Below are 23,685 nucleotides of genomic sequence, written 5' to 3' on the forward strand. Positions count from 1 at the left end.
CGATTCGCGTACGGTGTGCTCTCGTGGTTTTAAACACGGTATTGACTTGTAATATATTATAATTTTGTTAATACACGAATTGTGTACCGTCAATATGATAAGCTCGACCGGTGCCAATGTCACGTCGATGGGAGGTAACGCGCACCAGCAGCAAGAGCTTCCAAAGCCTTCGTCTCCGATGGAGAAGATCGTGTACAGCTATAGGTCGCATCGTCGGTCGGAAATGCACGACGACGACGACGACGGTTCGTCCGAGCTGTCGGACGCAGGTCATTTCCTGGCCAAAGGAGCATTTCTGATAACGCCAAGCAACGAACTTAACCTGGAGAAAGCAACGGCCATCTGCGAGAAGATGAACTACCGCGGACCGTACTCTGTGACAAAAACCGCCACGGGCATACTGTTCAAGTTCGCCGACCAGGACGACTATCGGGCGACTTTCCGCAAGGGTTTCCACAAAGTGACCAACTTTAGATTCTACAAGAAGGTGAGAGATCACAGTTTGTTTAATAATAATCTAAAGAAAACCCCGCCCAGGCGTCGTACAATCGACGGCGATTACTTATACGTCGTCTAGGTAAGGCCAGAAGTGATAGAATAGTTAATATAAAATATTAATCCCTTCTGTAACAATAGTCAACGACGCTTGACCCGCGTCTAGATCTCACATTGTTAAAACTTCTAACAATCCAAAAAAGGAGCGCCAAACCAATACATTGTGATGGACGATGTTTATCTTTAATTGATCTGTATAAAAATCTGTACTTAAAATGTGAGATGGCATTAATAAAGTATGATAATTGGAACGAATCTTACAAGATTTTCGTTCAACAAAAATTATAACCATGATAGATTGTTACCTTTAACGTTATTGTCTGACAAATCCATCAATAAACACTGCATGCATACAAAATAAACTGTAGTTACTAACAATGTGTACATTTTTGTACTATCAAATTTTAGAATAATTTGGCTTAAAATATTATCTAGTCATTTCGAGGTTGAAATGTTTCCATAACGATTTGTTAAATACGTGTTTGGTAAAATACTAATTAAAAAATAATTAAATGCTTAACAGTTATTTGCTTATAGTTTATATAGTTTTTGCACAATTGAAATGTTCTGGCGAATTGCTAGTGAATGTTTGATATGTAAAGAAATAAAAAAATTGTCCCGGTTCAAAATCCGCCTCTAATAATTTATTATTTTTTCACATTGTTATATTGATTACTGATTATGTAATGTTTTATTAAAAATCTTTTTTATTATTTTTAAATGTATCAGCATACAATAACATTTTTTTAATTACTCTATTTTTAGATACTACTCTACTTTTACATATTACACAATTACATAACTATTATATTTGATAATTTACTGTTTTAATTATAAGCATTGCTGTTATCACATGTGAAATAACCAATTAAAAATAATTTTAAATAATGTTTTAAAGCTAAAAACTCGGCTAAAAAGCCGAGTTGAATTATAACTTTACAAAATACAAATGACTTATAGTAGTGTTACCAGCAATCTATTTACTAGCCTATTGCAATCATAGAAATGCTATGTAATAATAATATGTTTTATATACAAAAATACATATATATATATATATATATATATTATATAATAGGCTACTATTTGATTTGGAACCAGACGAAAAAAATGACAAATAAGTAGCCCAAGCAGTTATTTTGATAAACACAGCACTACCTTGTTGTACACTTAAATAACGTTAAAATGTAATCAGATAGAAAATGGGGAAAATGGAAACCGCGCTAATTGCATTGCATGATTTATTAATTGTGTTATCAGGATTTCAAAAATAAAATTCATTGTTTTCGCGCTGTCCAGTCGGTTTTATGTGCTTTCAGCGTGTTTATATAAAATACAATTAGACCACGTAAATATTAGCCATACTGATTTTAATTTATAATAATGGTCTCGTAAACCATTTTACTAATGATTTTTTATTTCCCCCCCTCCCCCCTAACATGACCTTATTAAAATATGATAGGTTTTCATATTCTTTTATTTTTCAGAAGAAGAAAATTAAAAAAATAACGACGATCTTGTACGTTGCTAAATTACCTTTTAAAAAGAATCTACTAGGCATTACTCGAAGTTTTGGTAGTCATAACGTCAAGTTTATACTGTACAATAATAATAACTTAGAAATATTAGTTTTAAGTACATTTTTGTGTACACGCAACGAATACATAACTTTGCAATACAAATTAAGAACAAGTAATAAGAAAAAAAGTTCCAAGCTCATTTCAATTATTCTTTATATTATTTCATAAATTGTCTTCATTGTCGGCTTCTATTACATCCGTAATTATTACAGGAAGGATAGTTTATATCATATATTTTACCTAAATATAATTAATTAAATTAGAAATGTTATACATTATAACGATTTTTCTCGAAAATTATTCCTTAAAGCACAATGATTTGTACTAATATTAAATCAAGCCAATATATTACAGATTTGTTTTGTTTTTGATTTTTATGATAATATTAATTGTAATTATTTTGTAATGACAGTTTATTTAAATTATTATTATCGAACTCTTAGTTTTTATATTATGTTTATAAATGTATTAAACCATTTTATTTTATTAACACCTCACTAACCACTTGATCGCCGCAATTTACTTTAATAGAACCGTTTTATAGCGAATGGGTAGGACCTTTCCGGTGATTTTAGGCGTAGGCTTATATAAAAAGTATTACTTTAAACAAAAACTGTGAATGAAATGACAAAAATATATTTTATTATTATGTTACTTTTTTACTGGTTCCACTGTATAGTCACACTCCACCGTTTTTTCATAATACATTATATTAGTACAAAAATAAATAATTTAAACACATATTTACTTAGAAATTATGTATTCTGAAGAAAAACTATACAATTGCAATTTAAATAAAAAATGAGTATCTTCTTATTTATTCACGGTATTTTTTAACCTAACATAAAGTTTACATGTTGTAATTTCTTTTAATGTATATATGTGTGTGTTTATAATAAAAACTGCCACAGCATCAGAACTATTTTTATATTCTAGTACAGAATTTTCTCATAGACACAAATTTTAACAAAATAAAACGGTCTGGGAAGTTAGAACGTTAAAAACTTTTTGCTTGGATTTAATATAACCATATATTATACATGCAGAAAGACGCTGAAAGGCTTTTAGGTCGTTTCCGAGTCCCCGATTAATTTGATGCATATTTTAGAGTGGCCGCTTAAACTGAAAGCATTCTGATAATTTTGTTTTTAAAGAAAGTTACTGGAAATAATGTGAAAACAAATTAAAAAAAAACAAACAGCTATGTGTAAAAAATAAATCAAAATTCTGGGTAAAATGGATTATACCTCATTGTTTAGTTTACAGTTTTAAAATGACATACATATATACTTGCTTACTAATTAGCAAATAATTACATATAAATTTAAGTTTCGATAATGGATAAATAAAAAAAACAATTATGTACATCAAGTATGTAAATTTTTTGTTAAAACGTTTAATGTTAAATACCTAACAACATAGGAGTTGTCGTCTACACACATCAATTTAACCAACGGATATTTAAACACCGATGCGTTTATTGAGTGCTGATGTACAAGTGAAACTTTTTGTTTCACTTCGGCAATTCGAAAAACCTACTTTGCTGGATGAAATTTCAAAACAGTTGTATCATTAATCCTCTTAAATCAATAGATTTAAACAATAATGTTTCTCTATAATAGGCTAAAAAAAGATTTTTCTCGTTTTATTTGTTTCTTTACGTTTGTAAAATAATAATATGAATGTTAATTTTGTTTCACTCTTTTTTATTTTACTTATTGGAGCTACGAACAAGAAGCCACTTCATTGCAGGTGGCTTCTTCACACCATGTGTGCTCAGTTAGGCTTCTTATCTAGTTTTGAAGTTAAACAGTAATATCGCCCTCGGTGATTGGGGTAGATGCGAATCATATTCGTAAAGAAGTCGGCCTGTAAATTCGACATTAGTTGAAAACCAGTTCTCAAAATATTGAGACGAAACGCACAAAGATTTTAAAGTGTTTCTGCCATGTCTTTGGATGTTTTTATCTATTTGTAATGACAGTTATATGTTTATGGGAATGCTTTCCCGAAATTTGAACATACTATTATATAATTGATTTAATCTGCATCTTTACCTTGTGTGCTTATTCTACAGCTGAATGTTGACACGGTCGAGAAGTGACCTCGTTTTTTCCGTAAATTTACCCCGTTGTCGCGTTAATGGCGTGTAGTTCTCTTGTAAAAAATGCAAAAATGTACCATTGGTGGTTACATGAAATGGCAAATCAATAGCTTGATGAAACCCCAATGGCAGTCTTTATTACGGAAAGCGCATTACCGTTACATTTTCGCATTAAAACCTTTATACGAATTTTATCGTTTAGTAAAAAAAATAGACACGCCATGGATGACTCACTGTTATGTGTCTAGCCCTAGTCTTGGAACCCACCAGAAAATACAAATTTTGGCGCCACGACCTAACCGAAATATTTTTTTGTAATTGTCATCAAATTTTAACATTAATCAGAACCAAAAAACAATTGAACCGACTATATCCACCATACATTTTTAAGGAGGAGTACAAGACGATTTGAAGATTTTTTATGACTTATGGGGAGGAGTTTTTTATCATGTCGTAAACTACGAAATAAACGTTAACAAATTCATACATAGTTTATACTACATGGCTGTAGTGACCGCTTTTGAAATTATATTAATATTTTACTTATAGCGATTACTGCTCACAATTTCTACTAGCGCAGTCGGGACAAATATATTTAATTCTCGAAAACACTTTATAGGTAACGTTATTCGTCACCGCTTTTTGTTTTATATTATACCTTAAATAATGGTTTTTAAAGAATATAATATTATGTTGTCTTTAAGGTTGATCACCCTTACTAAGTATTAAGCGTGACGAGTATAGTTTCATTAAAATAATCTTACAATATTGACTGGTGAACAAGTTTTCCAAGCTTCGTAGACTAACTATGATTATTGCGTAAGATAATGTAATATTTAATCGAGCTATTATATATAATGTAAATATACTTTTTTTCAATAGTTTGGATCGACCCAAGTATTAGAAAAACAATCATATCTTTGCCTACGTACCAAATTGTGAACTTTGTATCAAATTCTACAGAAGTTGAAAATAATCGAATCATATAAAATAATAACAATTGTCATCTAATTAAAATAAAATGTAATAGTGTTTACATAAAATGTATCGTTTTAAATAATGAAATAATAGGTTCATATAACTCACTATGCATTATAGTGTGCACTACACAGAAACTATATATAAAAAAATGTCAAAACACTAGGATCCTATTTGCATAAAGTTCATAAATACGTGTAATATGTTATTCATATGATTAGGGATAACATTCGTTTGTATCAAATAATACTATAGAATATATAAGTGAACAAGTATGGACTGAATTACAATATAAATACAACATAAAACGTTTTAATTGAAAATCGCATAGTGCAGACATTACTGTTTTTATTGAAATTATAATACAGTTCTAGGAAATTCTTTGCACGTTTTTGTCAAATGATTTTGAATAAAGCTAATTTTGCAACAGCACTTAACAGTCATATATTCTGACTGTAGTAGCAAATGCCTTTTCCCCATAATCAGACTTGTAGTTTGTATTTTATATGTTTAATAATTAAGTGCCGTCCATCGGAATTGCATATTTAGAATAATTGCCGTTACTTATATAACGTTTCTTCGCTGCTCTAAATATGATAATAATTTAACTATTATTTGTTTGACGAGACGTTTTTACTTTGTTCAATTAACATTTTAATATCAAATCAACATATTATAGTCTAATGTTTATTATTTATTACACATATTATATTATTAGCTTATCTACACTAGATTTACAATACTACCTACTTTTATGTTACTTAATTAATTTCGGTATACCTTATTTTAAAATTAAACTACGCCATTTTTACAAGACATTAGTGTCACGGGTAAAGTGTATAGGAATAAAAACTCAAAAATATAACTTTTAGTAATAGCACTTACGTAGGTTTATATCCCAATAAATATAGTTAATTATCTTTTTCATAAAATATATAAACTTACTGTTTTAACCAAATATGCTTGGGTAGATTCTCCTATTGTTATGCTAGGTGCTAATTATTCTATTAGTAATCAACATCTACACACCAGGTGCTTATAGGTAGTTATAATGGACAACTATATTAGTTTTTCCCATAGATATTATTTAGTCAAATAAAAATAGGAACTTCTAGACAAAGTGAATATGCTTTCATAGAGGTATCATGATGAAAATTAATAGTAGATACCTGACAGGGTTTTTGCCTTTTGGTAAGCTAATAATTATCTCGTTTTTTTTTGTTTAAAGACCTATATGACTGCATAGAATGAAAGTATTGAATTTCAACCTATGTTTTAGAGACAGTTTGTTGTTGCCATTGTGATTATGAAATCGTTTATGAAATATATGCGTAATGCGTAGTTTTTTTTTAAATGACTTTTTAGTTATTGTTTCATCGCAGATGATTATTTTATTGTAGTTTCCTTTATCGACAAATTTGGTTGTATTAGTGTGTATAACGGGAATGAAGATAAAATATTTTATTCGAATAGTATTAGGTCATTAACGAGAATGGTTGAGTTTTTTTTTTCAATATTCATTTTTCAAAAAATAATTATAATTTATGTCGTATAGCTAATATATACATACATACTCTTCTCGGAAACTTCTCATTAACGATTAGCGGGTTCTCTTAAACTGACAAATTGAGTTTCCAAACTAAACTTCGTTTACTTAATTAGTAGTAGTAGTTTTATCTGTTTTAACCCGTAAAAATTTACGTTTATATATAAACATTATTCAACAGCGTTAATAAGTTCACAGCGATAATTTTTAATTTACTTTTCGGAACTTTTAATCTCTAAAAAGCGGTTGTGTTCTGATGTAGTGGTCTGTATACGTTATTAATATTCGAGGTAAACGTCATCAACTTCTAACAGGATCACGAATATTCCAAAAGAATATTCTCGACGTTGAATATTTGTGTGTATTTGACATACACAATTTTATTTCGAGTATAAAATGTGTCCTTATTTAAATAAAATAAATAATAACGAGTAAAACACGGTAGCCGGAACAATAAAATTAATTGGAAAGTCATGCCAAACTTATTATAGTAACTGAAAGGTTCACTATAAATGTTTTAAAAACAAAATTAATTAAATTAATAATAATATTAGATTTATGTACACTCCGTCCGTAGTAAAAATCATATAATTATAACTAACAAATTAAAAATCATTGGGTTTGTAGATAAAACTATAGGTACTTCAACACACTATAGCGTAAAATAGATATTGGAACGTTTAAATTTGGCCACATTTTTACTCCTCTCCAATATTATGTGGACTAAATATACACATGCATTAATTTTCGGTCGATTTCTTCTTTAAATTGGTTCGTGTTAAAGACGGTTTGGAAACTATGCAAAACGAAACAGTAGCATTTGAAAACATTGATTTTATCGACTGAGAAATTGCTTCTACTTTCCCAGTCTGCGTGCTTCTGCTTTTGCTGACGAGTACTGCACCATTCTGGGTCATACTGTATTGATATTTCACCACGTTTGTTGCCACTAACACCACCGCTGTTGTATTGTTTGGTGTTGTTTGCCATAGGTTTTGCTAATTAACGAGCTCTCTGCCACCACCATACCGTTCCATCTCGTGTCATCGCCGCACAGTCCCATGATAAAGAGTAAAGACAATTAGTAACACTTAAGTTTTCTCATTTATTTACATCTCGTCTTGTGTATTATTTATTTAAAATACGGTGTGGATAATGGTCGCGTTCGCTGTTTCTGCTAACTAGCATCTGCTAGTGACACACTCTGGATTTAGCTATAGTAAAGATTTACTTAGTACACACACACACAGCAAACACAAAACTTAAGATGTACTAAATTACAATGTAGTATGTTCGTGAAAATATACTGTTTAAAATATAAAAAGCGCCATTTTACAGTGGTAAAATAATTATATTTATACCAGTATTTTTTGAGGGATAGACTTTGAATAAAATTAAATATGCTGTTTTTGATGGCGAATTAAGTAATTATAAGGAACGCGTGAACGGATGAATGATATAATAACTATGTTTCACCTCAGAGAAAACGAATTAATAATTAAACTAAGCTCGTGGTATACCTCGTCTAGAACAAAGCAGTGTAGAAAATATTATTATGGAACGTAAAAACGGAAATATTTGAAAATGACAAATTGTTATTACTAAATACACGACACGGTGTCGCGGCGGTCATGGAAATATATAAATATGCCGTGGGATTATTGTGGGGAAATGATTAATAGCAGTGTATGATATCGTCCTCAGCTTTGGAGAATACCTACTCTGATATTCCCCCACCACTTCGCCTTATCGCACACTTTTACCCTGTCATTTTGTTTGTATTTCTTTTGCGTCCTCCCCCCCCCCCCAACACACTCAACCAAATACAGAAGCTTATTATTTTAAAATACGCCGTTACTTCCTTTCCGCTTTCACCTCCAATCTAATGCCAACACCGCCTTCTTTGCCTGTTCAGCTGTAAAGAGTTATTTTACGCTTATACCGTACCATTGGATCTTTATTAGAAAAGGGTTCACAAAGTTCCCGCGTCCTAAGAGTACTTATTTAAAAAATTAACCATAGTACGAGTAATAAAGACATAATTTTGTTTTATAAAAAAGTTTTTATATATGCTTTATGCTAAAACTGTTATAGCATAAAGCCTGATTTGTTAAATCTACAGGCTATAGCACATCAATTTCGGTATCATATGTATTCTGTAGATCCATATACAGCAAAGGAACTAAGAACTTACCACATACAAAAATGTTATGTTATTAGTTTATACTTCTTTACCGCTATTGTTTAGTTTTATATCATAATATTTCATACAAGCTTAATTATTTGAAATAACATCCACATTACCTTATATATTTTTTACATTTTTTAGTGTTTAGCTGTATAATCACATGTATGTTTTTTTATGAATAATTTCACAAGAATTTTAAATGGTTGTTTTAGATTCCTATTCCATGTCGACCGCAAAAAACCTTTTCAGTACTAGTTTATGAAGTTCCCGAAGACATACCCGATGAAGATATACGTCATTCACTTTACAAATTTCAAACCGTCGTCGAAGTAACAAGACTATACAATACAGGTAATGGTTTTATTTTGCAAATTTTAATTTCAATACGCTATATATGAAGTAGAATACATTTAATAATAAATTTAATTACACACTAATTAACCAGACACTATATGCAAATGTTAATGATAAGTAGACAATAATGATTGTCATTGTTCATTAATTATCTTTATTTGTAATGGATAATTGACCATTCTCATGACTATTTCATCAAAAATGTTTTATTATGAAATTTTTAAAATGCTTTGGATCAACAATACTTTTTAACAAATTATAATAACTCATTTAAAATTTAAAATAATGTAAGTACCTTTTAAGTTACCTAAATGTGCATAAAATGCACCATGTATTTTAGTGTTGTCATAATATTGTTAAACATAATAGTGTTTCATGTTTATTTCATTTCATAAAATGTGTATTTCATGTAAAATATAATATTATGTTTTTGTTGAGTTCTGGGTGCCTCTTAATTTAAAAAAAAACATTCAACTGAAGTTAATCACATAGTAAATTTACTTGTTAGTGGTTTGTTTTAAAAAAATTGTAAAGATTTAAATAAAAATCTTCAAAATTTATATCCAACCAAATATTACATAAAACTTGGTTAGGAACATATTATCACACAAATCCAATATTGGGTTTCAATCAATTATTATCATAACAATATTGCTATCGTAATTTCTCCCATTGGTTATTCGTAGGTAGGCAATTTATAGGCGTACAAAAATGTATCGATAGATAATATTATTTCAACGAGTTTTTTCCAAGATATAAAAAATAATTTTGTCGTAAAATATCTTACTGTAAAAAAGACCTATATTAGTTTCATATGAAAATCTATGTCGGGTACGTTTTTTTGACAACCTCACCTCCCGTCTATCACTAGTCGTTAGTGTAATAGTATTTGTAAAATATTGGTTTTGTATTTAAATATATTATATATTGTCCTCTTTTATTTCCCAAGCACAGTGGCAGGACGGGTGGAAATAAAATACATTGGAAAACTATACTCGGTAAATCCATTGTGTCCAGCGGCGTTGGTATTGCACAGCGGGTGTTGGATTAGGCGAATGCGATTTTGCTCCCTCGCTATATTGGGTTTGGGTATATACATCGAGTATAATATAATGCTTGGAAAAATGTATACCAGATCTTATTATTTTACCCGTAGAGCGAACGACAATATCATAGTTCTACGACCTCCTTCCTTCTCCCACTCTCCCCGAAAACTTTGTAAAAACGTCCATGGGAAACTAAATGGCGATTAGATTTTAGTTGTGTTTAGTATTGTCGTCGCCATTACATATATTGAACCCGAACAGTAATTGAATTAAATATCGAGTGACAACTGTGTGCTAATAAACAACCAAACGTCACAAAATAGAACAACGTCTAACCAATTGAAACAAAGTAAATAAAATGAACTTAAAGAGTGTAATTGAAACAAAGTTAATATTGTTATTTGAAAATAATATATTCTAATAGGTCATAGTGTTATTAATTGTTGAAAAGCGCTGAAAAAAGATGTAAAATCAAAATGTTAAAAGGGATTTTTTTTTTTGCTACAATAATAAAAATATCATTAACCTTTTCTTATGGTTAATGTTTAATATTTGCTTTGTGAAGAGATACGAATTCTTCAGTTACCTTATTGAGTTATGTTAGAAACTGATTTTTTTTTTTGCTTTTTAATGGAAATGTGCATATATTTTTCTAGGAATTCTAGGACGCATATTATATTTATATCTCACGTGAGTATTATATGAAATGAGAAGATGGCCACCACGTTTTTGTTGACATTCGATGTGTCCCTTCTGCTTTAATCTATTCTGTTTAATACTGAGACGCATTTTCATTTGGCTTCTTGGTAGGTATCACCACTGACATAAAGAAAACCTGTTACGTGCCAAATTTTTTATTTTGAGGTTTTGGTAACCCTGGTTCAAAAAATAAATAAGCTATATTATGATAGAATCTCCTATATGCTATCTTCATTGTAGAATAAATAAAATATCGTTTGTGTTACCTACAATACATATATTATAGTTATAGTTTCGTATCTCCTGAAAAATCGGGTCTTTGCACAAGGGAATTTTTTTGGTGTCAACGGCAGTATGTATGTTACAAAAAAATATGTATTGTTAAATTAGACGTATAAAGAGCAAAATTCCATTTTTAGGAAACCCAACGCCCCAATGTTGTAAATAGCTATCTATCACCCGTTATTTGACGGATTGTAGTGTGCTTACGAAGCTTACGGCTTAACCAAGGGATTCGTTGATTTTAACTGCCCCCGTAGGGTAGTACCAATTTTCCTTACTTTCCCTGAACCGCAAAAGATACAAAAAACAAAATGGTGCCATGCTATAGATTTTTTTTATCATTCAAAAAGTAAACTAGGTTTATACTGTGCTTTGTTTAGTTTACAGAAATCTATTAAACCACGACGCTAAAGTATATAATAAAATAACTGTTAAATTGTGGTTCTTGAAAACCAGCAAGAAAAGGTATAGTAAAACCGATGAGTATAGACTATAGATAGTATATTACATTATCATCTATGGCCTATGCTACTTATAGTAAAACCTATTGGTATTTTCTTAATAGACACTCTCGGCAATGATAATGTTCCTATTTTAAATACATAACGGCGCTAACGTTTTAAAACCAAAAGAGAATAATAATTGTATTATTTGACTCTTCTTATATAATGATTATATGTATTTATAAAATTGAATCTCTTTTAGCTATTTGTATATCTTAATTAATTTTCTAAAATCTAACTGAAACTTATAAATATATAAGTACCTAATAATATAGATAACCTTTTTTGAACTGTTGTTTTGGTGATGAATTGAAAGAATAGGTTATTGTCTTCCCATTATAGACTTGCCATCCTTTGATAGCCACGCGTATCTGTCTACCCTTTCAACTCTAATATACCTTTATACTGACTATTACAATTAACTGCTTCTGACAGAGAAGTTCCATTGGGTCCCTGGACATTTCAAAATTCATGGTAACGAGACTGCTGGTTCTCTCGCCAAACCAAACTCGTTCCTTTTAAGCTTATCCTTCTCATACAATTCCTAAATGTACTACAGTAGTACACTCAACGAGGGTGGTGAACAAAATTGCCTCCTCTACCCTCGAAATTCACTTACTGGCATTGTTAATTTAATAAGATTCATATTGATATCAGTCATATTTTTTTTTTATAGAGGCTATAAAAATTAAAATACGTTAAAGGTATACGCCATACGTGATCAATCTTAAATGACTGATTTATAGATTCACAGTTAGATTGATGATTTCCGTAAATGGTCCATCAAAAATTTCCAATTTTTTAGTTATTGGTTATATCAATTATACAAATTATATAAGTCATATTAGAGAGTGTATAAGAGAGTAGTTAGATTATAATATGCTTTGGTTTGGATCGGTAATTTAAAATTTTTCAGTTAATTAGTCGTATGCATCTTGCTTTGATATCCTATCTTATTAATCTCACTATCCACACAACTGGTAAATTTCTCTAAAAAATGTGTAAAATTGCTCCAATAATCTTTATTATTTAATTTATTAAGAAATACTTTATATTTTAAAACATTACATACCAACCATTGCTTCCAATTTTTTGACTGGCAGATTTTAACATTTAATGATTTGGATGGTCAGTTTATGTTGTCAGTCCGTAAAACTGTCATTCGAGATTGATCGTGTTACGTGTATGAGATTCTTAAAATACAACTATTAAATAGCAAACACTAATGGAGATAAAACCAACTGTGTACTTATTTTGTATACTATTCGGGACGCCATAAGTATAAAACAGTATATAAAAACTACATAGCCAAATACGAAGGGCGGAGGAATGTTATATTCGTTTTTATAGCTTCGACAGCCGGCTATTGTCGCCGCGCTTTACCAAATCTATTATACTCGGAGAGAATAACATTCAGTCGCCACATAACTTCATTTTATCCTTTTTTCATTACGGCTAAACGATTCGCAGACATATTTACCCGTATGCTGTGTTAATATTAACGGGGCATTGCTATATTAAACCCATTTTCAAAACAATGCGCAATTGAATTAATGTTTTGAAATAAATAGTAAATACAATTTTATTTTAATATCAAATTTGTAATTAAGCATTTAAAACTGTTTGTGTAGAATGAATATGAATTTCTTATTCAACATTAACGTAACATTTTTCCTGTAAAAACATTACAAAACTGCTCGCGCAAAAATATACCTAATTTCTGTTTTTTTTTTTTGTAATAAATACTAACTACAGGGAATTTGTTTATCACTTTTCGTAGTTTCCCTTGATTTATGATATTTTTCATATTGGAAAGTATTTCAAGGCACAATTTCTTTAATGGTATACAATGCACCATTACAATGTATTGTAATCAGTCATAAATTAAACAAGTTACTTCGTCCCACGGATAAACTCGAGATGAATATAATATTATATGTATAATTCGTTTGGCCATGTTTAAAGCTGATTAATGAATTCACCGTGTTTATTGTTATAACTTTCATTAGCTCTCAAAATAATAATCAAGAAATTCTGGTCCAAGTTGAGATTCGCAACAGGTTAGTTATCAGGTAGCTGTCGTAGTCAGTGGGTATATAACAAATTATTACTACAAATACAAAAAACTGGTTTTTTTTCTCATTATATAAGTTGCATAATTTTTAAAACCATATTTTGTAATTATTATAGACAATCATGTATCTGAACTTATTATTTTAAAATTTAAATTACCTATTAGATTTTTGGGAAGTTTTGATTAAACAAATGTTTTTTACACGTCATGTTTTCACTATACTACGGACAGTAAGTTATGTGTCATATTAATATTATTCGTAAAATCACAAACGATGTACACAGTTGTTTAAGTTAATAAAAAAGTGTTAAAATAATATTTTGTTGATTTGTGTATAGACTGTTACGAAACGTACACAAAACTATACTTACAAACAAACGGTTTTTAAGTTTTTGAACATAAATAATTGAAATATTACTACAACGGCGGTAAACAGCTTAGATTATTAGTATTGTTTCATTGCATGTTACAGCAAATACTCGCTACAAAAATCTTTCATGCCAAATTCAATCATTATAAAAGTATTGTGTGCTCTAGTTAATTTTTGATGTTTTTACTAATTCAAAGCCCTATTTAATGAAAACATTGATTCACCTAAAATCTTGTGGATATTTTATAATTTTGACCGTGCTCTTAACTTTTTTGTCACCCAAATATATTCAGTTATTTTTATAATATTTTGAGTTTAAGTTTATTTTTGTAAAAATTAGTAAGCCTATATGTCCCACATTCTGGCTCTAGTTCACAACCATTGGAAATAGCTGAAGATTAATAATTATAACACAATAATTAACTTGACACAAATACAAACTAGAGTTGTGTTAAGATACGGGAGGTAAATGTGGTAATAATAAAAGTTTAGGCGAAGCAGCGAAGGGGTTAAGGAGAACTGGTGGAGAAACGGGTATGGGCGGTATTAATAGATACGGAGACAAAAATGCTAACGAACCGAGAATAATGAAGGGATATGATAGAGTCCAACCAACCCTACTTATGAAGATAAGGCAAAAATATAAGAAGTTTCAATATTGTAATTTTTTTTAATTATAAAATCATAAAAAATGTTTACCAAATTATTGTTATGGTTTCTAAAGCGAAACTATAATCGGTGGATCCCGTGCCCTAAGGTATAATATCTCGTTTTAATACAATAAACAAATGGCTATTGTTCGGTAAACTACTACACTTACAAGAACTGCGATTACACAATATAGAATATTGTCGGTATTATATAGCGTACACTACGTTATATTACTATACACTCAGCTTATTATTGTCAAACTTTTGGTGTAATTTTGAGTTTATTGCATTTTAGACTTGAAGATTTCCAGACTTCTGGTTAAACCCGTCGAAAGGTTTAGTTTGTTTGCTGGAAAATTGTTTCTATTTCCTCTTGAACTTCGTCTAGAGGTTTAATATCGCTTTTACACATCTATTCACAAACAATCGGTGACGATTACCCGCGTTGTTTTCCTTCCACTTCCATCAGCCACGTAAGTGGGTTTAATAGGTGTCGGCTACGGTTTTATTGTATTTTTCGGCCATGGCGTCGTTGACGGAGGTAGTCGATAAAAAGCGCACTTAACGTGAATTAAAAATAAATATTAATAGCGCCGGTCGCCCACGCCTAATCCATTTGTACCGATTAAAGCAACGTTTTTGTATTTTATTTTCAGTTGTGCTCATTTTACCTCGACAATGGTTATATATATATATATATATATACTTTACACCAGTGAAATATATTATGCATATCGTTGTTGTTTTTTCGCTATTATTATACAAGCCGGCGATAAAATATTATAGCTCTTGTATAACAGATGTATAGTAATATATAATATGTATTATATACTTGCTTATTTGTTTTTTTTTTTTTGCATTTCCTGTTGTTATAAATATATTCTCCATTGTCCTTACGTGTTTTTTACCGTTCGATCTAATATCCACGCTGCCCGAATCGGACGACACCTCCCCTTCGCGCGCAATCGGTATAACTTATAAGTAAGCTCATCGTATTCTACTCGTGTAAACCTTTCATCCATGCCTAGTATCTATAAAAAGCACGAGGGCATGGTGAGAGGGAGAGAGCGAGCGAATTGATTTATTTAATGTAGTTGGTTTGTTCTCATTGTTGGCTACATCATTTATCACTCGGCCGGCCACGACGGGGAGAGTAGTGATCGCAGAAGCGTCGGGGTAGTCACTCGAAGACGGCCGAGGGGTAGCCAGCTAGGCGGGGCATAGCAGCGGGTTGTTAATACCTTCAAATGGAGCGTACACCTTTCGTCGGCGGCGGACACACACACTTACGAACATTGCTTGTAATACGTCTGTGTTCGTGTAATATATTTTAATGCTGTTTTATACGAATCATTTTAGCACTATAGAACCTACACGTATATAGACACACATAGACGGTGATAGTAACCGTACTACATCAACTACCGTATTATAATAACCTATAATATATACGTTCAGGATCGACGTCTCGTCCACGCTACGAGCCATCAATGCGCCGAAGACTTGGAGGTGGAATAGTAAAGAAAGAGACAGAGATAGAGTCGAACGGTGTGCGCCCTGCTATTTATATATAATACCCCACAGCGGCCGCCTCTCAGAATCATTTGTTTAAACCCGTCCGGGGGCTAACGACCGACCGGTCTAATAAAGAATTCCCGTAACGTTCGTGACCTTTTCCACTGTCTTAACAGGGGAGCCGTCAACCCGGCCGGCGAATTTCAAACCCCTACCCTGGCCCACGACCTACATATAGTGTATACAAGTATACTGGAGAAAGCCGTGTACAGCTCTTACACGCGCCAAACATGATCGCTCCGACGACCGGCGTCACCCCTGTTGTGTATATCCAGATGACGGACGAGGGGAAAGGAGCGGAAAGGAGGGGCCAAGCGAAGGGGAGGTCACACACCAGGGTTTAAGAAAAACAATCGCTATAATAAACGATGTCGTTGTGTCACCACTATTAGAAATTCGACGGATATAAATAATATAGGCTAAAAATATATCGTATAAAATACCGGTTAGCGATAAAATCGTTACTACTCATTCGCTTACTTCTTTTTCATCTTGACTCTTGTTTTAAAAATGTAGAATGTTGCGTTTAATATCCGCTATATGTTTTATGTTATTCTGGTTTAAATTAATTTCAATTTTACAAGACAACAATATTGTGCGACAGGCGGTAGATGCCAACAATTCGTTTTAAACTTTTTTTATTTATTGTTCACTTTAATACAGCATAATATTAGAATATAGATTATCAGTCGAAATATAGTCTTAAGGAGATTTTGCAACCTCGAAGTTTCCATTTGGAAAAAATCTCAAGTCCAACGTGACTGCCATATAACAATTCGTGAGTATAAATTTAAATTAAAACCGAAGCTTGGCGCAAAGTTTTAAGAGAAAAGTTTCGGCGAGAAACGCGATTCGATAAATATTTCATAATCTTGTAACAAATTAAACATTTATTATTCGATTAATTATTAAACACCAACAAAACTATACAACAAAATTAAAGTTTATAAGTAATTTAGTCATACATGAATATTTCAACTCGCGTTTTGCTGAGAGTATACAATTTTCATTAAATCAAGTTAATAACATTAATTAGTTATCATTAATTTGTATTTCTTTTTTTTTTTTTTGCTCAATGGTTAGACTAACAAAATATTATAGCGACACCTCATATGCTACACTATAGAATTTAGCTAGACCGACTCATCCGAATTGAGTGTGACAGATAAGAATTGAAAAACCACCAAGCTGCATGCAAGGTATACTAATGGTATGGCTGAGTTGCACAAGGGTAAATATAAAGCAGCTATGACTCAAGTTGCATGCACAATTATAACTAGTAAATAGTATTAATAACAAAGGGGTCCTACCACCCTTAAATATTTAAAAACAGAGCAAGGAATATCGATAACAGCTTAGTTTTTCGTCAACATTTGTAGTGAAGGTTACACATTTTATTTTTTTTAAACGTTAAACTATTAAAATTGAGAAATGGTTTTTTTATAAAGCTAAACGGTCATGCAATATAAAAAAAATTAAATACGTTTAAGTGGGTAAAATACAACCTTGATAAAGACAATGAGTGAAAACCTAACAGGTAAAATCTCAGTAACCAACAAAAATTAAGGTTCTTCACCAAGCAATAATTTATACAGATTATAAAAAAGAAAAACCAGTGGCAATTTCAAATTTTCTTCCTGTTGCAGTCGCTTTATATAATATATATATGTCAAAACATGCAGCCACGAGTAAAGTAATATATAAAAAAAGAACGTTACGTAACAGATAATGTTCTCTTCTATGTATTTTGAAAATTGTGTGAATCTACTGCGAATACCGCTCTCATAAGTATGACTAGCACAAAGCAGTTTTAATGGGGAAAGAAAGTTTTCCATAGAAATTATTGTGATGGTCTGACACAACTAACACAATACTATGGTGAGAACCGGCGTTGGTAGTGACTATTATATTGGACAAAGTAAAAACAAAAAACTCGATCGAAATTCGAATCGTTCATTACCGAAGTGCTGGTCGGTTTTATTTTTCCCCTTTCGGAAATCAATTACCGGTAGTAAAATTCCTTATTGCTGTTAATGCGACCGTCATTTGACACGTGGTTCACCTGAGATCATGCGGGAAAGGGGGATTAAGTGTAGAAGGGGAACAGTACACCTATAATTACTACGAGTAAGTAAATCCTATTAATTCTGGTTTTCAATGCTACTTAAACAAAAAATTAAACCAGAGAACTTTGTTCGAAAGTTTCAATTTTATTATTTTATGCTTTTAGTTTCAATGCGATAGCGGATAAGGTTGTACAATTATGTGTTTTTTTTCTAACGATACGATAAGTTTTTTTCCTGTGGACAGACATACTCATCTAGGTACTTTGGTGGGTGAAAAGTTGAAAAAGCCAATTCCTTTACACCCAAAACCGGAGGTGAATCTGTGGATACCCACCTTTGGTATATTCTTAATTTTCTGATTTATAATATGCTTAGTCTGGACGGTGCTTGGGTTATATTTTGCTTATACTGTACAGGTCTTAACTTTACTAGGTTTCAAACATTCAGTGTAGGCTGTTAAAGCTCACAAGGACTTTGAAATTTAACTCCTTGAATGGTTTTAACATCTCTTAAATTTCAAATGCGTAGTTTTTTAATTATAAGTATTATTATCTATTTTAGAATCGGTACAGAGATGAGAAGATATTATTTTTAGAATGAGTTTTTTATTTCTATTTTGTGGTTGAACCCAATGGTCAATATATCTTTCAAATCGCTGAACCGATTTCTCCATGTAGCAAATCTATAGATTAAAAATCATAAAATTTATTTTAATAGGTTAAAAATATAAAAACATTATCCATTCTCTTTTAAAATCAATAAAAACACACTGAAAATGAATATAATTTTCAATATAAAATTACATAGCATGGTATAACATTTAAAAAAATTGTTAAATTATTTCCTAAATTTCAGAGAATAATATTTTAAGATAAAGTAATGTAGATAAACGTTTACAAACCAATAAAATATCTATAAGCCGTTTTCCCTAGAAGGGATGAAAGATTTTTTTTTTAATAATCTTTTTTTAAGTAAAGATTTAGAACTTATGGTCCAACAATAAAACTGAAAGTAGATACCTATTGAGGCTATAACATTTATAATTTTTTCAAAAATCTACAGTAAAAATTCGTTTTATTAAAGTAAAGGTTTGGTTTGAGAAAGTAAAAAAAGTAAAATTACATTTCGACCGTAGTAAATTTTAAAGTTCCCATGTATGAGTGAGTCAAGTGTCAACAGGTATCCGAATGTAATTCCGGATGGTGTTTCTTGATTTTTAATTGGCGTAGAACCAAAAAGAGGCGGGTCTTACTGGAAATTAGTCTTTAATTTTAATTTTTTATTTATAAGCTTGTATTATAACACCACAACAGTACAACGGTATAGAGGCTATATAAATTACATTTTAGCATTTCAAGTAGTCGTTTAATTATACAAAATGTGGGTTTAATGTATTTAATTATTGCAACAAGAACCGACAAGAACAAAACGGAAAAAATAAAAACTTGTGTAAAAACAATAATAAGTTTTCTGGGAGTTACTTCAGGGGTTTCGTTTGTTTTATTGTTTTAGGAAACCGACGAAGCCAATGCAGTGAGCGTTTTAATTTCGCAGTATTTTATCAAAGCCTCGGAGAATTGATTATTGCCGTTGTTATTGTTGATACTGTTACGGTAGCTATAATATTCTACAGAAATAATAATTATTGTTGTGCTCATATTTCAGGCTTCCGGCAGTCGGACAAAAGCGGATCGACGGCGGCGGCAGCAACCATGTCTCAGCCAGCTGTTGATCAACCGGTGACGCAACACCCTGGAATACAGCCTGTAGTGCGCATCACTTTGGCTTCTTTAGAAGAATATAACCTACTCTTGCACAACGGTTTGGACTTTTACGGTGCCACGTTCTTTCCCGTCGAAGCAGCCTTGCCCAGTACCATAAAAAAAAAACCGATAGCGATGGCTAACAGGTAAAAATATGTGAATATCTATATCTAACTAGCACTTATATTGCAAGATGTATACATTATCAAAAACAAAAAAATCATAAAACCCCGACTCAAAGTTCTGTCAAGCCAGCTCCTAATATGAAGTTAATTACAAACAGTTGCACATGACCCGTTAATGGAATTTAATTGTCAATAATACTATCAACCTGTTTAGCACTAGAAAACATTTATTTTTGTGCAATGGGTAGTACGTAGTAACTAGTAAGTAATTTTTGATGATCTATAGTAAATCTATAAAAAATTATTTAAACGATATAATATAAAATAAAATAATTTTATTTTGTACTTTATTCTTATATGATACCTACAATAAACAAAACAAAATTGTATTTGTAATGTGCATAAAAAAAATGTAATGTTATTGTTTACTTTCAATAACATAAGGTTATTTAATACAAATTGTAGAATAATACCTATAACAGTTCTGTAGCCATATTGCCTACACAAGACGCCTCACCGACGTTTTATGTGGAACTTTATTTAACTCTATATTTAAAATTTAACTTTAATATGCAACAAAGTCATAAAAAACTTCGAGTCGAGCCATTATATTTGGGGGCGCTAATTTAGATAGATCCTATTATGTTTTAGCATCATCATTATTTTATAAATTCAGTTTTATTTTACTTTGATTGATTTAATCTAGTAGTGAATAAATCGATTAGAGAAATTACCCAGAAGATAATAAGGGACGACAAAATAAATTCGAATGACTATATTCTTTGATACGAAACAGAGAAAAACCAAAAAAACATTTCCTAATTTCTCGAAGTTCATCATTAGTTCATTAAATTTTCGCAAAAATAGCCAGAACAATTTCAAATTTTAGTTTAACAATGATAAACGTAGCCCTGCCCAACAATAGCGGTAAACCAAAATTTTATCATTTCTTCTTCTCCCTACCAAGGAAATGATGTTTTTCGGTTTTTATTATAAAAACACAATATGTCAACTAATTTAAGCTTTAAAATTAAATTTTACATTTCAGTTGTTATGATATTTATATCATATTAAATTTGAGTTATATAGCTACACAATATTTTATAAATGTAAACAGAATATAATATTTAATACAAAAATATAAATAAAAGATTGACTTAACTTTTACTAGATAACTTTTTACTGTCCTAGTTTGTACTGTGTTCTGTTTGAAATAAAATAGAAAATAACCAAGGGTATATAAGTTCTTAAGGTTTAGACATTGTGATTTAATATAAATATATTAGTATGGTAAATTATAATAATTTTATTAATATTGAGAATATTACCTGCGTTATAATACCATGAATAACTGAATCGCACAATGTTTGATGTTTAGTAATTTGATTTGGAGTTACTTTTGGATGAAATTATAAAACATGCACCACAGTAATGTTTAAGGGTTTATCGTAAAGCCATAGGACGGTAGACGTTTCTAATTATAATATATTGTAGCCTGTACCACGTATCCCATACAGAGGACAGACATTATACGTGACATGCATGACACTAAAATTAATTTGCCTTAGAAGTACATAAAAAGTTTAATATTAAAAAAAAGTTTCAATTAAAAAAAAAGTGTAAAGATTAATCGTCATCTACAAGTGTTTTATAACTACAATTTTCAATAAATTAATGTAAAATGTACATTCATACAAAACTATAAAGTATACATTTTTATATTTAAATTTTGAACAGTCTTAGCTGATATTTTATTTATAATCTGATAGTCAAATAGACTTTTAGTTATATTTTTAATAATCATAATTCAATAATGATCATAATAATTTTAAACTAGCAATATTACTATTGATTAATATTAATTATTTAATTAGCGTACTTTTAAATTGATCATGTTTTTTATTATGTACCCTTGAAACATTCAAATAGTGTATAAAATGTATCAAGTCTAAATGTGTTTTATTTGCCAGACAGTATAAATTAATCAAGTCGAATTAATTTTATACTTCGTATATAAGCTTCTGTGTATGTTCGCTTCGTCACAATTAGTGACAATTAAATACTTTATTACCAAATTGGAAGCCAATAGTTATGAATTGAACGCAAGCGGTAAGTCCTTGAAATAGTAATTAGCGGTTGAAATAAATGTTTTTATGTAATAAATCTCAAAAAACTAAAATAATAGCTTGACAGCTCTTCAAAATGGTGTTTCAAAGATACTACATTTAATAACTTCTATAAACTATTGCAATCAATATTTAAAAATAGACATATCATATGGTTAATAAATTAATAACATAAATAATATACACAATGAATAAACGAGTAAATTAATATTTTTTCAAATCTTATTAAAGTGAAATAAAAACAACCCATAACACATAGCATAATATTATTTAATTTAGTTTTATAAAGCGTTACCCAACGACTATATTATTATAAATGGTGGTTTTTATTTAAACTCTTAATAACTTTTACTTATAGACTTATACAAAATTAGTCTTATAATTAATTTTGTATTGGTTGAAAGTAATTTTTTTTGTTTTTTTTTTATAAAACATTTATATTAATATGTGCACTTAATTTTTGTGTTTAAGCCGTTTAATGGATTTAGTAGCGTCTAGTGGCCATCGCATACGCGATCTGCTACCCGTTTTTGACTCTGCTGGATTTTCGAAAATTCCACCGCCCACTAGCAAAGTCGTCAAGCCGCATCAGTGAACTTTATGTGACTATCGTTGAACTTGCACGTATCAGATTTATGTCCACGGCATCGTTTAATACAAAATGAATAAAGCTTACACTAAAAAAAACATATTATATTGTTCGTCGGCAAAATGGGTAATACATTTAATTATAACCTTACAATTATTATTTAAAAAAATTTAATTATTCAAACGGTATGTCGCGCAAGTGTGGCAAAACCAATCGACGGTGACATCACTTGAAAAATATAATTTTTTGTTAGTGCTTAGAAAATTACTCAAGTAATAGTATAATAATTAATTATCTTTATCAAAAATATAATTTATAACATTGTATTATTTTATAATAAACAAATGAAAATCTAAGACTTGTTATTTTTATACTTGTTGTTAATTGTATACGAACTACAGTTATTCACAATTCCTTACCTTCGGCCTTCCTAGAAAGTAAATCACACACATGTATTGTTAATTAATATAATACTCATATATGTGGTACACATAAGTTGAATTGTGTATGGT

The 23,685-nt window shown here is 30.4% G+C and overlaps 1 protein-coding gene across 1 annotated transcript; it reads left to right on the top strand.

The window, feature by feature from the left end:
* On the top strand, positions 1-23,440 carry LOC126835317 (uncharacterized). Its single transcript, XM_050567813.1, has 4 exons — positions 1-487; positions 9,164-9,302; positions 20,236-20,479; positions 23,056-23,440. The coding sequence occupies exons 1-4, from the start codon at positions 95-97 to the stop codon at positions 23,177-23,179; spliced, it is 900 nt and encodes a 299-aa protein (XP_050423770.1). The 5' UTR covers positions 1-94; the 3' UTR covers positions 23,180-23,440.
* The last annotated feature ends 245 nt before the right edge of the window (positions 23,441-23,685 follow it).

Source organism: Adelges cooleyi, unplaced genomic scaffold (assembly GCF_023614345.1).
Source record: "Adelges cooleyi isolate 19-005CV unplaced genomic scaffold, UGA_ACOO_1.1 ACOO_flye_CR_arks_rails_tigmint_CR_PRNA_23, whole genome shotgun sequence".
Taxonomy (NCBI): Eukaryota; Metazoa; Arthropoda; class Insecta; order Hemiptera; family Adelgidae; genus Adelges; species Adelges cooleyi.

Bases quoted from the DNA above. Each gene is read 5' to 3' on its own strand.
- LOC126835317 (XM_050567813.1), top strand. From the start codon at position 95: ATGATAAGCTCGACCGGTGCCAATGTCACGTCGATGGGAGGTAACGCG. The intron at 488-9,163 runs GTGAGAGATCAC...TGGTTGTTTTAG, and splicing joins ACTTTAGATTCTACAAGAAG to ATTCCTATTCCATGTCGACC. The intron at 20,480-23,055 runs GTAAAAATATGT...TTTGTGTTTAAG, and splicing joins CCGATAGCGATGGCTAACAG to CCGTTTAATGGATTTAGTAG.